This window comes from Myxine glutinosa, chromosome 1 (assembly GCF_964187855.1).
Source record: "Myxine glutinosa chromosome 1, kmMyxGlut1.1, whole genome shotgun sequence".
NCBI classification, from domain to species: domain Eukaryota; kingdom Metazoa; phylum Chordata; class Myxini; order Myxiniformes; family Myxinidae; genus Myxine; species Myxine glutinosa.
The window spans coordinates 201,902,233-201,917,361 of NC_136261.1; the positions used below are offsets into that span (position 1 = coordinate 201,902,233).

The 15,129-nt window shown below is 47.0% G+C and overlaps 1 protein-coding gene across 1 annotated transcript in view; it reads left to right on the forward strand.

Annotated features, from left to right (window-relative positions):
• Positions 1 to 15,129, forward strand: part of ZW10 (zw10 kinetochore protein) — a 148,162-nt gene that overhangs the window by 23,984 nt on the left and 109,049 nt on the right. Inside the window, exon 9 of the mRNA XM_068125775.2 lies at positions 3,865 to 4,016. Within this exon, the coding sequence (XP_067981876.2) occupies positions 3,865 to 4,016 (152 nt within the window). The remainder of the gene's footprint in view (positions 1 to 3,864; positions 4,017 to 15,129) is intronic.

Consider the following 15,129-nt stretch of genomic DNA (forward strand, 5'->3'; position numbering starts at 1 on the left):
TGTTCTTGACTGAAAAGTCAGTGTCCAGGAGACATGTATGAGGATAGAGAATGATGGATTTGGTACACGAGATTTTAAAGCAAACACTGAGTTGAGACATTCAGCCTTGTCATGAGTAGACTCGGCTGTTATTTGAGCTCGATTATACTACTTCATCCGCATGCTCCGATGGTTATCACGTTCATTTGAGACGTTGTTTGGCTTTCCAAATCACCATTTGAGGTGAGATTATTGGATTGCGGGGGAGCACATAAGTACAAGAGACAGACCTAACAAAGTGTTACCTGAACTTTGAAGATGGAGATTGGTTGGATAGTTTGAAGATGGATATCGGTTAAGGTTTGCCAGATATTATCTGGGTTATCCAGATATTGTTGGTGTCGCCCAGATAGCTCAGATGGCAGAGCGCTGGTACGGTTCACCAGAGGACCTGGGTTCGATTCCTGGTCTGGGTGCTTAATTTTCCCACACATATCAATTAATTAGATATTGTCTGGCTTGCCTGAGGATGGACACATTTATTGTGACCCTTCTGAAAATGATTCAAGTTTTCCTCATTCGGTTTAGCCTTCCATGATGAGAAAGCAAGCTGTTTGACTCCCTCCCTCACCACATGACTCCAGCCCTGAGAAGATGGATATGATAGCTGCTGAGAAGATGGAATAAACCTGTGCATAAGAGAGAGCAGTTATTTTTATTAAAGCTTTTTCAGGCAGCGTTAATATCGGATGCAGAAAATATTAAAAACATGTCCTTCTGTGAGGGCAGATTAATTATGGTCACTATCAGTTAGTGACTGCAATTTAGCTATAACCAGACTCTGTAGAAATGTGGTAGTTCTCTATATACAGCCAAAGTAGTTTGTGCATTTGCAAGGACATGGTCAGGGGAGCCAAGGGAGGTTAATGTGGAGTTGGAGATGTTGGGTGGAATGTTTGTCATTACGAATTTGAGTTGGGAGAACATACCATGAATGAAGGTCTGGGTTTCGATGCTCGCATATTTAGTCATCCAACCTATTCCATGAGCAAAACATTGCATACGGCCTTGACTGTGCCAACATGGCTGGTTGTTGCAATGCCAACAGCCAGTCACCTGGCATTTTGGTATTAGGAATTTCCGTCATGCCAGTTGACTGCGTGTTGGGACTGCAAGAGTATAATAGAATTGGGATGGTGGCTATTAGTTGGTCCATGCTGGCAGAAATAGGTGTATATAGAGGAGTCCGTGTTCGGTGGGCAGTGCATCATGCAGACAAACATTAGATGGTTTTGGAGAGGAATGTGCAGCCAGATGTGTTTGGAGAGGTTTGTGTAGAACATGGACGTTCTGGGTATGAAGATGTTAATATAAATGCAAATCCTGCCACTAGGTGGAGGTTTTGCCTTTCATAACAGAATTTATCACAGACGAGCAGCACAATTCGTGATGACGCTCTATCACGGAAAACTGTGCACTCCTTGTGAGTAATGCAGATGAAATCGTAACAGTGAATGATAATAAACCTCTCGGAGTCTGGGGTTCAGGAGAAATGCAAGGGGGGGGGGGGGGGTTGTGGATGAGGTCACATCCACAAACATTGATAGAGTGTATACCTGTGTTGGGGAAGAGCCTTGCATATGCAAGTGGAAGTTGGACGTCTTGATGAGGACCTCTCCACTTGTACAAATTTTGGAAAGTGGAAATGATACTTGAGTGCACCATGTGGGTTTTTGTAAAGTCTGTGATAATGGCACTGTCACTTGAACTACCCTTGCATTTCTCTCCAGTCGGCCAAATCCTCGAGGCTAAGTGCAGTCATATTTTCCTGATGTTGCTGCATCGTTATTAACATTTTTTTTCAATTTGCAACCATTATTATTGGAGAGCTGTAGACTGCTGTGGTTGATTTTGCATCATTATGGTTACTTTAATCGACCACATCCTTTAAGGTTAAGCCAACAATTTCCAAATGTAGTCCCAAATAGCAGGTCTATTACTCTTCAATTGTGACCCACAATTGACTGAGGTGGATCTTGTTTTTTAAATCTTTGACATTGTTGACGAGATATTGATAAGAACACGTCTTTTGTTGCTTTTTATTTAAAGATGACAGCTGTTTTTCATAAACAATATTTTGGACTTTTTGTTGTGATGTGTAAAAAAATAGATGCTAAACATTTGTGGAATAATGTCTACCCTGACATGCAATGGTGTACATATAATGTAGTAATGCAATAATGTACATGTGACATCAACACTGGTCAAAGCATTCTGAGGATATCACATTGCAGTCGATATAGTCGTGTGTGTGTGTGTGTGTGTGTGTGTGTGTGTGTGTGTGTGTGTGTGTGTGTGTGTGTGTGTGTGTGAGTGTGAGTGTGTGTGTGTGTGTGAGTGTGAGTGTGAGAGAGAGAGAGAGAGAGAGAGAGAGAGAGAGAGAGAGAGAGAGAGAGAGAGAGAGAGAGAGAGAGAGAGAGAGAGAGAGAGAGAAAGAGAAAGAAAGAAAGAAAGAAAGAGACAAAGAGACAGAAAGAAAGAAAGAGACAAAAAGAAAGAAAGAGAGACAGAAAGAAAGAAAGAAGAAAAATCCAAAACGCAAGAAAGCATCAAACCAACTTGTATTCACTGGAGACCGTTTGCACAATTTGGTGTTGCATGCATTTAATGTACGGAGGTGTGTTTAAATCATGCAGCACATTCCAAGTTGGCTGTGAATTGATGAGCGATCTTGAGTATTCTCACTTGTAATCAACTGCTGTCGCTCAATCAAACAAGTGTGTTGAACAGCAAATTTTGGAGAATTGCCATATTACTCGAGGGGGAAATTGCAGAAGATTTGAAAGTGTGGAGGCAAGCTGCAATCCTTAATTTTCACTTCAAATTTAATAAGGTCGCCAAATGATGGATAGCAAAGGACCTCACGCTTGATCAAAAAGCAGCATTGTGACCATTGCAACAGTGCTCATGGAATACTACAAGATGATTTTTTGAAGATGTTTGTAACATCTGATGAAACCTAGATTGTCCATCGTTTCATGTCATTGTCAAAATGAGCCAGTATGGAGCGGAGACATTCTTGGTCCCCACCACCAAAAAGTTCTGGGTGCAGCTGGAAAGCTTATGGCAACAGTTATATCGGACCTTAATGGTTCAATTGGTGTGGTGTTTCTTGAATGTGGGACAACCATCAATGCACAGTACTACAGTGTCTTGTAACACAGGGAATTGAGACGAACAACATGCAGACTGCAGTTCAGGCATGCTTTCTCATGTCGTGACTTTACTGCACAGTGCACAATAATGCTCATTCTCACGCAGCAAATGCGACCACCACTTTTGCAGACAGATTGTGAAGTTGGTAATCACCCCCGAGCTGCCCACTTAATCCTCGTGGTCAAGTCTGGTCACCTTGTGATTTCTCATCCCTTAAGACCACTCGTAACATCTGAGTGGCAGCAAGTTGAGGAAAGCACGTATCCTGAAATGGCTGTGTTCATGTTCCAAATATTTCAACACAGGTGGCGTCAATGCTCTGCGACATTGATAGGACGGGTTTGTGCATGCAGCAACCTAATACCTTGAGAAATATTTGAAGATTCATCAGCCACCTTACAATTATGTCCATATCAACCATGAACTCTCCTCTCATGTTACACACACACACACACACACACACACACACACACACACACACACACACACACACACACACACGGACGTATATATGTATGTACATATATACATATGTATGTGTAAACACTCAAACACCTCATACGATTTTATTAATTCTGTGAGATATAAGTTTGTGTTATGCACTGTAACAATGAGTGCACTCTCCTCCAGATTAATGTTTTTTTTTTTTTTTCTTGGGTTCCTCACAAGATGTGCCACCACCATCTGCGGATTGGCAGGACAATAATCCAGGGATGATGTTGGGTGATGCACTATGGTTGCCCCTGTGTGATGCAGTCATCAAATACTGTTTGCTCCCAGCCATTCCTGCTCACAGTTCAAAACTTCCAAGCTACTCTGCTGTAAGTGCAAATGTACTGCTTGGCCTTCTTTCTTTCTTTTTTTAAATCCCATTGCTTGAGGATCTTCCCTCAGGCCTACTGTTATCTTTATGAATTATTTATTTGGTATCTTTGGATCACCATGTTTGTCTTTTCTCTATGTCCATTTCATGCATTCATTTAATTTTAGTAAGTTTTAGTGGTTTTTTTGTGTTTTTTTTGCATGTTCAATGTTCATTCAACCTTTCCAAACACATTCCAACATTTCCTTCTCCACATCTTTATAGCTTCTTCTCTGCTAGTGTATACCATAAATTGTCGTGTATAAGCCACACTTTTTCATAATAAAATCAAAAGTGCTGCTAATACACAGCGACAGGGAATTTTGCACACATGACATGACAAATCTACTTATTTGCAATGCTGAATATCTCATTTCTTTTACTCAGAGGCACATTGGAAGAACTTACAATCCCCACTAGAAACACTCGCTCCCCTCGGGCGCAGCGGGAGGGAATGGTGGGGAAGGTGGCGCAAATATATTTTGTGCGGTGGCTAATAATCCCCCCTGTCTGCAGCAGGGGTCAATAAACCACTCGCACTGTGGCACAGGTACAGGCGAAAAAAAGAAAGCAATCTTCCACTCTCCCCCCACACGAATTGGGGGTGGGGGGGAAGGGGTGGGGTTATTCTTGTGCCCATGACCTGGGTACTACCAACACGTATGCAAACGTTGGTGGAGATCGGCCCGAAGGCAAAATGCAGATCCAAGAATATGGCACCACTCACTACTCCCATGGCTTCAGGAATTGTTACATCACAATTCCTGCCGAACAAACCTGCCGCCAGAAGACTCCTGGCCACAGCGGGAATGGCCTGGAAGGTCACAAACCCAGCCATCACTAAGACCACCACATTCATGAACAGGGGCATGCAGTCCATGCTGGCAAAGAAAGAGAAGGTGCACCTCACCGGCACTGAAACTATCTGAGGGTCGGTCACTGTGTCATCACGTAAGCCTCAGAGACTGAACTCAGCACTGAAACTACACGATGCAGGCAGCCCAGGGGACCTGGACAGTTATTATGGATCCATTTTAGAGCATTGGAACTTCCTCTTTTCCTTAATTTTAATATGGTTTAAATAAACTTAAAACAGAACTGCCTTGGAACACCTACCAAATCTTAAACACTCTTTTTAGTGGAGCGGATAAGTGCAAAAGTTGTGCACTTCTGGCAGAAAGCATGAAATTTGGCACACGGGGGTTTTCGAGTATGCTAAATTCAATAAGAGGAGGAGGCAAGTCGTAAAATGATTGCTTCTGGTTCAAAATGGCCACCAAGTAAACCGATAAAAACGTGTATCTCATATATTGGTTACATAGCGATGTGTTTGCAAAGCCAAAATAAGTAACATATTGTTACAGACACGACTTTGATGTTAGGGTGGGCCGAGCGGAATGGCCGCCGTGTCCGCACAAGTTACCCGATTATACTCGAACGTTGCCGAGTCGCGCTACGCTAAATCAATTGAGGAAAAGGACACAACGGCTGGGTTAAAATGACACGACACCAAGGGTTCAGTTCTCAAGACCTCCGGAGGAGGTTATATTAGGGCGGAAGGTCAGATTACAACGACAAGAGGGACAGCAGAGAAAGGCAGGCACTTAGACACACTCTTATATTAGCCCCGACAGACGACAGATAAACGGGACAAAACTGACTCACACGGGGATTGATGGCAAGGAAAGCGGGTAGTCGATGGCTCAAGGTGCACTCTTGGCTCAAGGACAGAATCGACCCGGTCCGGTCCAATGATGCGGGAGGTCTCACTCAGCGCTCGAAGGTGACTTTCTTTCTCCAAGCTGGGGGCGCATCTCACGTCACGTCCGGTAAGTGGCCGCGTATATCCGGCGGGGAGTGACACGCCCTCGGCTCGTTAGCTCCGCCCCAGATGGAATCGGCCCGTTGCTTCTCATTGGGTGCGTGCGGGGGGGTTACCGGCTCCGCCCTTGACGAGGGGCTGACAAGGAGCCCCTTCGTGGTAACCCCGTCGGAGCGCATGGTCAATGGCGGCTAACCGAGCCGGTGTGAGGACGCACACTCCCCCGCGCCGCGCCGTTGTTGTTGTAGTTGTTGTTGTAGTTGTTGTTTGGGGAAGAAGATGGGAGGAGGTATGGGAAGGTCCTAAACTCACTACTGGTGCCATATAATCACATTCTGGTGCAACGAAGAGTCAGAATTAATGGAAACGAGTCCTTAACTGACATAGACTAAGAATAACTAGCAAGATGTCCGAAAGTTGTCTACGTGAGATGCGGTGGACCTGGGCACGACATTTAATGGGGGAAAAAGGGGAAGGTCGGTTCTACAGAGTGTTATTTACAGGCAATGGGACTAGGGAATGGGGGATTGGGGATAGTTGGGGAGCATTGGGGAAATAGGGGAGTATTTACAAGCGGATATTGAGGCCAAGTCCCATATCCGCAACATTGCACCCTTCTCTACCCTCGGGGCGTCCCGACCCGATAAATTTTTACCTATTTTAGTGTGGCACTCAGATGTAGTTCCCTCTACTATTAACTCTACCCTGAGTGCGACAGTTTTACAGATATTCACAAATGAGTAAATATGTCCCCCTGCGACGTTGCACCCTTCTCCTCACAGAAACACACCCACAGGATAACCGAATCCGGAAAGAATTCGCAAACTAAACATACAGCCGGTAGGGAGCATTATTTACAAGACTTCGCTGATATTTACACTACGATCCAGGACCTGTTTTTGGAGGAACACATGCAGATGTTATGCATAGAGAGAGCACGCATGCCAGCATCGATACACCAACCCACGAGTGCTCTGTGGCCTTACGGCCTTTAATAATGTGCAGAGCACCCCTTCCCAGCACCAAAAGCACCACCCCATCACACAGTCAGCACCATCCGGTGCACCAATAAAATGTCTATAAATCACGGTGTGGTGTCACAGCCGGCCGATGGTCTGCCGCTGGTCCTGCCTTCGTGTGGTGCACTTGGCCTTCGTACTTCTTTCAAAAATAAAGAAAGGCGCCAACCGCGTCCATTTCTCTATTGTGGCCGTCAGGGGGCCAACTGTTAGTGGTTCACCTTGTATGGCATAGGTGCCACGTTGACCCATAGGTCCATCCATGGGTGGTGCTTGGCCGCAAAAGAACTGCGGTCCATTGTGGGTGGCCACAAACATTGCGGTCCATATGGTGTATCGATCCAGGCAGCAAGCAGCGAAAGTGCAGGCCCACAACTGCGGATCCAGCACCTCTCTCTCCTCTCTCTCTACCCCAAAGCCAGATCCTCAGAGGTGGGAGACAAAAGAAGAAGACAAGTGAGTAAGGTGGTAAGGGCGCAAAAGTGCACGCAATGTAAGATGATGCACACTGGGGGCACATGGGAACCAGGTGACAGGTACGTTCCTATCGTACGCCCCCCCCCCCCCCCCACCAGGTAACCTACATGGCCCCTCCCTTACCCCTTACTGTATCCACACAACACAACACTACCCATAAACATCTACTTTACAAATCAACAAACATCCCTACTGTCTTCCCCGTTCCTCCCATAAACCAAATTCGTCTTCTCTCCCTCCTAACCAATCAAATTTGCCATTTTCAACTCTCATCAAAATTTGCCATCTCCAACTGAACATCATAATTTGCCATCACCAATTTATCATCAGTCCCTCCTAGGGAGGGAGAGATGGAATCACCCCAATGTCTCATCCACGTCGTGATGCGTCTCACCAATCCACACAGCAATTCTCATTTCCTGCACAAAACAAAGAAAACACAGGTGTGGAGTCATCATCATCACCACAGGTAAGTGGCTGCGTATGGTGCGACAGGTTCATCAATCCTAACTATTTCCTAAATGACTTTAACAACTTTACACTACCCGGGGTCTTTCTCCGGCCAAACCATTGGCCCTCTTACACTATGGGTTCTAAAAACCAATTCCCATTGGCCAAACTGTGGTGCTTTTCAATTTGGGGTCTCACTCCCCCGATTCATCTCCCGGTGCCCTCGTACAATTTCTGGGCTGCGACGTGTACCTCTCCCAGCGGGTCTACCCACCTGCACACCTCCACCACTGCAGTTGCCTCCGAGCTTACCTGCTCCTTACCCTAACCTAACTACCTGGGGAAGGCCCTCTGGCGCTCTCCCCACTCGGTGCCCTCTCTGGCACTGGGCTACCCGGGTCCGTCCTCCGGATCCTCGGGCCCCATCCACAACTAACGGCTCCCAGAGCCCACCTGCGGCCTCACCTGGCCGACATCCTCACAGTGGTGGAGTGCCCAACCAACTACACACACTAACAGGCTACACGCCCAGCCATTTCCACAACACTAATGCACCCATCCACAACACCATTCTGCATCCGCACCACAAATGCCAATATCCAACCACAATTTACCTATACCCTCTACCTAACACTTACACTACCCGCCCCGGGTATCCGTGATGGGGGTCCACTCTTCCCCCATTCACACCTTCGCACCATGCACACCACTCCGTACCACTTACTCCAACTCTCTCCACACACCTGTACTTGCACACCTGTGCTCTCATTCTTGGTGCCGCCTGCACCCTTCTCTCCCCAAGCGCATTCGCGCTGATCCACAACACTCATTACTCACACACTGCTCCACACACCTGTCCAGTTGCACACCTGTGCAATCACACCTGTTCAATTCTCACACACACGGCATCATCTCAGCTAACTACTCCCTTCTGAAACTTGCGCTTCCCAGTCGTCCCTTTAAACTATTGCGCTCCCTCGTCATTATCATCCACACTAATCTACCTGCGTCCCCACTACAGGTATCAGTCACTAACTAACCTTAACGTTACCTAATGTCATCTTCTAGGGCCCTATCAATATAACCTAACCCACCCGGGCTAGTTTTCACTGCCATACACCCCATAAGCTATTGCGCATTTGCCCCACTTGGGAAGGGGGGCAGGGATGCCACCCTTACCCACCGGGCCCATCGCTCACTACCAATTTTGCACATCAAATTTCAACAAATTAAAAATTTGCCAATCACTACCCATCATCTGCCAATCACTACTGCCAATCCCTTGCCAATCATCAAATTTTGTTTTTTTCTAATTTTGGGGCCAAAACACTATCCTCATCACACAGTCTACTCACTAATGCCTCTCGGTGCGCCAATCCCTGTCCAAAGCCCGGCTTCGTAAAGCCAAGCCATGAATGCGGGTTGTTTGGTGCCAGCGGCTGGATACGTCCCGCACTCGGTGCAGGGACGGAGGTTTACCCGGGCCGAGATCCCACGCACCATCTCGGCGTGGAGCCATCCAATGTCCCGATCTCGACCTGCCGGACTGCCTCAACAAAAAGTGGTCGCCATGACGACCCTTTCTATCGGGCTGCCCGCTCCGCCTAGTGGAGCACGGATGCGGCCGTTCAAAGCGAGGCCCAGCACGCACCGAGGGCCCGCTTCGGCTAAAAGTCGCTCTAACGTCTAACCCGTTTACCTTCGATGCCTCACCTGCACGCTTACACCCCGCAGCCCGTTCCTTGCTCACACATCCAGCCGTTTCCATGCTCCTCGTACCTTTCCTTACACACCTCGGTACACTCACTCCACTCACAGCCTTGGTCACACACCTGACCACCGAACACTTTGGCACACATTCGTTGGTCGCACACCTCACCAACACACCTCTTCGCGCCCCCTCCTCTGTCACCTCCTCTGTGACAATCACAGGTGTGCTCTCATTCGCACACCCAACCACGTGCCTCACCACCAACTCCAGCGTGCATTCCCACTCACGCTCTACCATTCCAGGTGTGCTTCCTTTCTCACCTGTCACAACCAACTCACGCTCCTTATCACTCTCACTACTCTCACCTCCATTCTTGACAGCGCACTCACCCTTACTCTTGACAGCGCACTCTTTCCTCATGCACCCGTCCGTTACACACCTTTCTCGCGCACACTCTCCCGTCACACCCTCTGTAACACTTACCACAGGTGTGCATTCTTCCTTGCCTTTGACAGCGCACTCTTTCCCCATGCACCTGTCCGTCACACACCTTTCTCGCGCACACTCTTGCACACACTCTCCCGTCACACCCTCTGTAACACTCACCACACCACGCTTCCATGTGCTCCCTCGCACACGCGCTACGACCGACTCACTCTCGCCAGCACCCTCACTCCTTGGCACGCACTTTTTCCTCACACACCCCAGAGTCGGACTTTCTCGCACACCTCCTCTTTCGCACACCAGACCTGTCGCACACTTCACCAACGGCCTCTCACGAACACCCGGGTCCATCTCGACCCCCAAGCTTATTAAATCCCCTGGCGCATCATACGCACGACCATATTGGTCACCACTTACACCGGGTCCTCTTCCTCTTCGCTTCTCCTCCATCACCTGCGAATCCCTCATCCGGTTAATGAGCACATCATCACGATCCGAACACAGACTTTGGACCAATTCTTTTACTTCCTCCTTTATCTCTTTCTTATCCTCTCTCCGTCGCTTTTTAATTTCGCTCACCCCTTCTCCCACTTCTTCTAATTTCTGCTTCACCTCCTTCATCTCCTCGTGCGCCCCTTTAAGTTCTTCCTCTAACTCCACTTAATTTTTTTCTATGTGCTCCCGCACCTCCCGCTCTTTAACCTCCATCACTTCTACCACCTTGTCCATTTTCCTCGTCAGGTCCTCATGTACCGTCTGACACTCTTTTTTAATTACCCCTACGTCCTTTTTCATCTCCTTCTGTGTCGATTTTAAACCCTCTATTACCGCTGTGTTCTTCTTTACCTGGTCCCCCAACTCCTTTTGTCCCACTGTCAGTTGTTCTACTCCCAGCGTCAACTCCTCTATACCCCCTTGCAATTTTACAGTCCCCTTTCTCACCTCCTTCTCCATGCGCTCCTTACAGTCCCTCACCTCCTCGCGCACTCCTCCGACCTCCTCACTCACTCCTCTTCTGATCTCCTCTCCCATCACTTGCATCTCCTGCCCAGATGCCACCCTCATCTGCTCCATTTCCTCCCTGTGAGCATCCAGTTTGGTTTCTACCCCCATTCTGACCCCCTCTATCTGCTGCCCCATTTGGTTAACTTCCCTTTCCGCTTGGTCCCTCATGTCCCTCAATTTGCCTTCCATACTGTTTTCTAACCCCTCTAACCCCTTTTGCATCCCTTCCATTTGATTCTCTTGAGCGGCCATTCTGTTTTCTACCCCCATTAACCCATTTCTCACCTCTTTTATCCCGTTGTCTAACCCCTCAAAATTATTGTCTAACTTCTCACCGGTACCCCTCGCTTCGTCCCTCATTACCCCCATTTGGTTTCCCAATCGCTCACTCTGAGCCCTCATTTCCTCCCTCATTTGCTCGCTATTCTGGGCCATAAGGGCCTTCATTTGTATGAAAAAAAGGTCCAAATTTACCAGCGGCGCTACTACGGTCGCGGGCGTGGGCGCCGTGGCCATGTGCGAGGCGCTATTTCGCGCGTCTGCTACCCTCGCTGCTTCGCTCTCCTCGCGTCCCTCAATTTGGTCCTGGACCGACCCTGCCTCACTCTCCTCTACCGGACCCCAGCTGTCTTGATCCGCCATAGCGCGACTTTCAAAATTCGGGTTTTTATTTTCGTAAAACAAATTCAAATTTCGCCGTTATAATTTCGAGCGGGAAACGCGCTCCGGATCGAATTCTACCTCCCCAACACCAATTGTTACCCTAGTGGTACAATTGGTGTTCCCACATTTGGGCCTAATAAATTTAGTCCCAGGTCCGAATCCGACACTCCTGACACCAATTGTTACAGACACGACTTTGATGTTAGGGTGGGCCGAGCGGAATGGCCGCCGTGTCCGCACAAGTTACCCGATTATACTCGAACGTTGCCGAGTCGCGCTACGCTAAATCAATTGAGGAAAAGGACACAACGGCTGGGTTAAAATGACACGACACCAAGGGTTCAGTTCTCAAGACCTCCGGAGGAGGTTATATTAGGGCGGAAGGTCAGATTACAACGACAAGAGGGACAGCATAGAAAGGCAGGCACTTAGACACACTCTTATATTAGCCCCGACAGACGACAGATAAACGGGACAAAACTGACTCACACGGGGATTGATGGCAAGGAAAGCGGGTAGTCGATGGCTCAAGGTGCACTCTTGGCTCAAGGACAGAATCGACCCGGTCCGGTCCAATGATGCGGGAGGTCTCACTCAGCGCTCGAAGGTGACTTTCTTTCTCCAAGCTGGGGGCGCATCTCACGTCACGTCCGGTAAGTGGCCGCGTATATCCGGCGGGGAGTGACACGCCCTCGGCTCGTTAGCTCCGCCCCAGATGGAATCGGCCCGTTGCTTCTCATTGGGTGCGTGCGGGGGGGTTACCGGCTCCGCCCTTGACGAGGGGCTGACAAGGAGCCCCTTCGTGGTAACCCCGTCGGAGCGCATGGTCAATGGCGGCTAACCGAGCCGGTGTGAGGACGCACACTCCCCCGCGCCGCGCCGTTGTTGTTGTAGTTGTTGTAGTTGTTGTTGTAGTTGTTGTTTGGGGAAGAAGATGGGAGGAGGTATGGGAAGGTCCTAAACTCACTACTGGTGCCATATAATCACATTCTGGTGCAACGAAGAGTCAGAATTAATGGAAACGAGTCCTTAACTGACATAGACTAAGAATAACTAGCAAGATGTCCGAAAGTTGTCTACGTGAGATGCGGTGGACCTGGGCACGACATTTAATGGGGGAAAAAGGGGAAGGTCGGTTCTACAGAGTGTTATTTACAGGCAATGGGACTAGGGAATGGGGGATTGGGGATAGTTGGGGAGCATTGGGGAAATAGGGGAGTATTTACAAGCGGATATTGAGGCCAAGTCCCATATCCGCAACAATATCATTATGCCAACTCTACATTGCTTCTGCACACTAAGATTTACATTTAGTGCTGCCCGAAAGAGCATGAAGGCATATGGATAATGCTTACGTCTGCACGCCTATAATATTGAAACAATTGGTGCAATATCGACACAATTTTTTTAAATTAAACATGATTGATTTTACATAGATATTATTTTACATAGATACATAGATATTAAACATGATATTATCCATATGCCTTCATGCTCTTATCCATATGCCTTTTATTATGTTGAATAATATCACTTGAACTGTGAAAATACATTGCAACCTTAACGCTTATCTAATATCATTAACATATAGAAATTGTCCGCAACAAATATGGTAGCTTAATGAGAAATACATTATTATACACGTAAACGTCCAGTTCGTGCTCCTCCCCAATGCAGTGCCATGAAAGGAATCTTGAGCTGATGATGACGAGGGATTGTGGTCTATATTGTCGAGGTTCCCGGTAGTATAGAGTCCGGTTCTGATTAAAGTAGGGCAAACAACACCATCTCGCTCAAATTGATCAGTCACTTTATTAGCTTCGTCAGTGGATACTTGTAGTACCCTATCATACGACACTGATATACCTTTCTCAAACATGATGTCTACCAAATCACGCTTTCTGGTCTTGTTATGGACCAGAAGACCCAAGTATAGTGGAAGTTGAGTCTCACGATTGGGATTCTGCCTTACAAGTTTAGTCTTGTAAGGTCTGTCTGATTGTGCCTTCTGTACTGTGTTGCTGGCAGTTTGGCTCTTGATATTTGTACCACAGAGTATCATCTGGACCAAGGCTAGCAAGGATGATGGAAGGTTGCTATAGTGAGTATCCAGTAAAGACCCTGAGAAGGACTGTTTTACCTCAAACAACTTTCTGCGTACAATTTGTGCGGCCCTCATGAGTGTGACAGCATCACTATCTGGGTCTGTCTGACTAGCAGTAAGTATTGCATCACCTATATCATATTTGAATGAAAGGATCACATCATTTGATTTGGTCTTGTTTGCCTCTAAGCCTGGTAATATAGCGAGGAGCTTTTCCTTGAGTCTAGTGGCATGAATATACCCTGGTTTATCAGCTGCGAGCTGATGTAGGCGATCCTTGTACAAAACAAAAAGATCTGCCAGTTTAAAAATCTTGTTTCGTTTCTCATCGCTCTGGTGTGCATCTTCTATGTACGAGACCAATTCTGCTAGAGCCATCGAGTCTGGCGTAATATCGCGAGCTTTGTTTGTCGTGTCTTGGTGTCGTTGATATGATCTGTACCTCGTATACAAATCAGTCATACAGATCTTGTGATATGTAGCGTCTTTAGCTGGCATGTCGCCAGAACTAAGTTTAGCTAGCAACTTTGTATCATTCAGTGCTGTCGCCATTAGCCGAACATTCTGATCGACATTCATTGTCTCTACACAGTGATATTTGTGTTCAGTTTGTATAGGTTGATCGCAGAAGAAACATACGGTAGCGTCATCTGACTGACCGAAGGATAAGTTGCACCGAAGTTTATTTTTAACAGGCGTTGATGCTTTTGACGAAGTACCTGTGTCCTGTTTGGCATTTCGTTTCCGAACCCTGTCAATTTGTTGTTTGTTACAGGATAGATAACATGTTTTGTGCCATTTAGCGTTATTTCTAGTAAGCGTTTCTTCAATACCAGATCCATCGTCCAATCTGGCAATATTCATGGAGAATGGAACAGCGTCTAAATCCTTCAATGCGTGGAGATTCTCTGATAAAGTCTGGTATCCTATAGATCTTTAGGGCACATTGCGGTTCCTCTTTGGATCTACCAATACTTCGGTGCTGGCTTCTTGACATAGAACACACAGTGACCAGTCTGTGCCTTGACCTGGTGTGTCTGGTAGCACGAGCTTGATTTTCTTTGACATCACTTCAGTGTAGCATGGAGACTACCACCAAACACCAAACCCTGGAAAGATAGAACACACCTCAATCAGTACAGATGAATACTATTCATAGACTTCAACATCATTTATCATTTATGTTATGCAAATATAAGATAATAACCAGTGGACTGTTCGAACCATATATCCACTGTACCAAACTGTAGAGAACAACAACAGCACAAGTTATTTTTACCACATTTTAATGACCATGGCACTTTCACTAAACATACCAACGGCGCTGTTAGCTCATCAACGTTATGTCAAAATTAACGTGATGACAAAATTAAAACC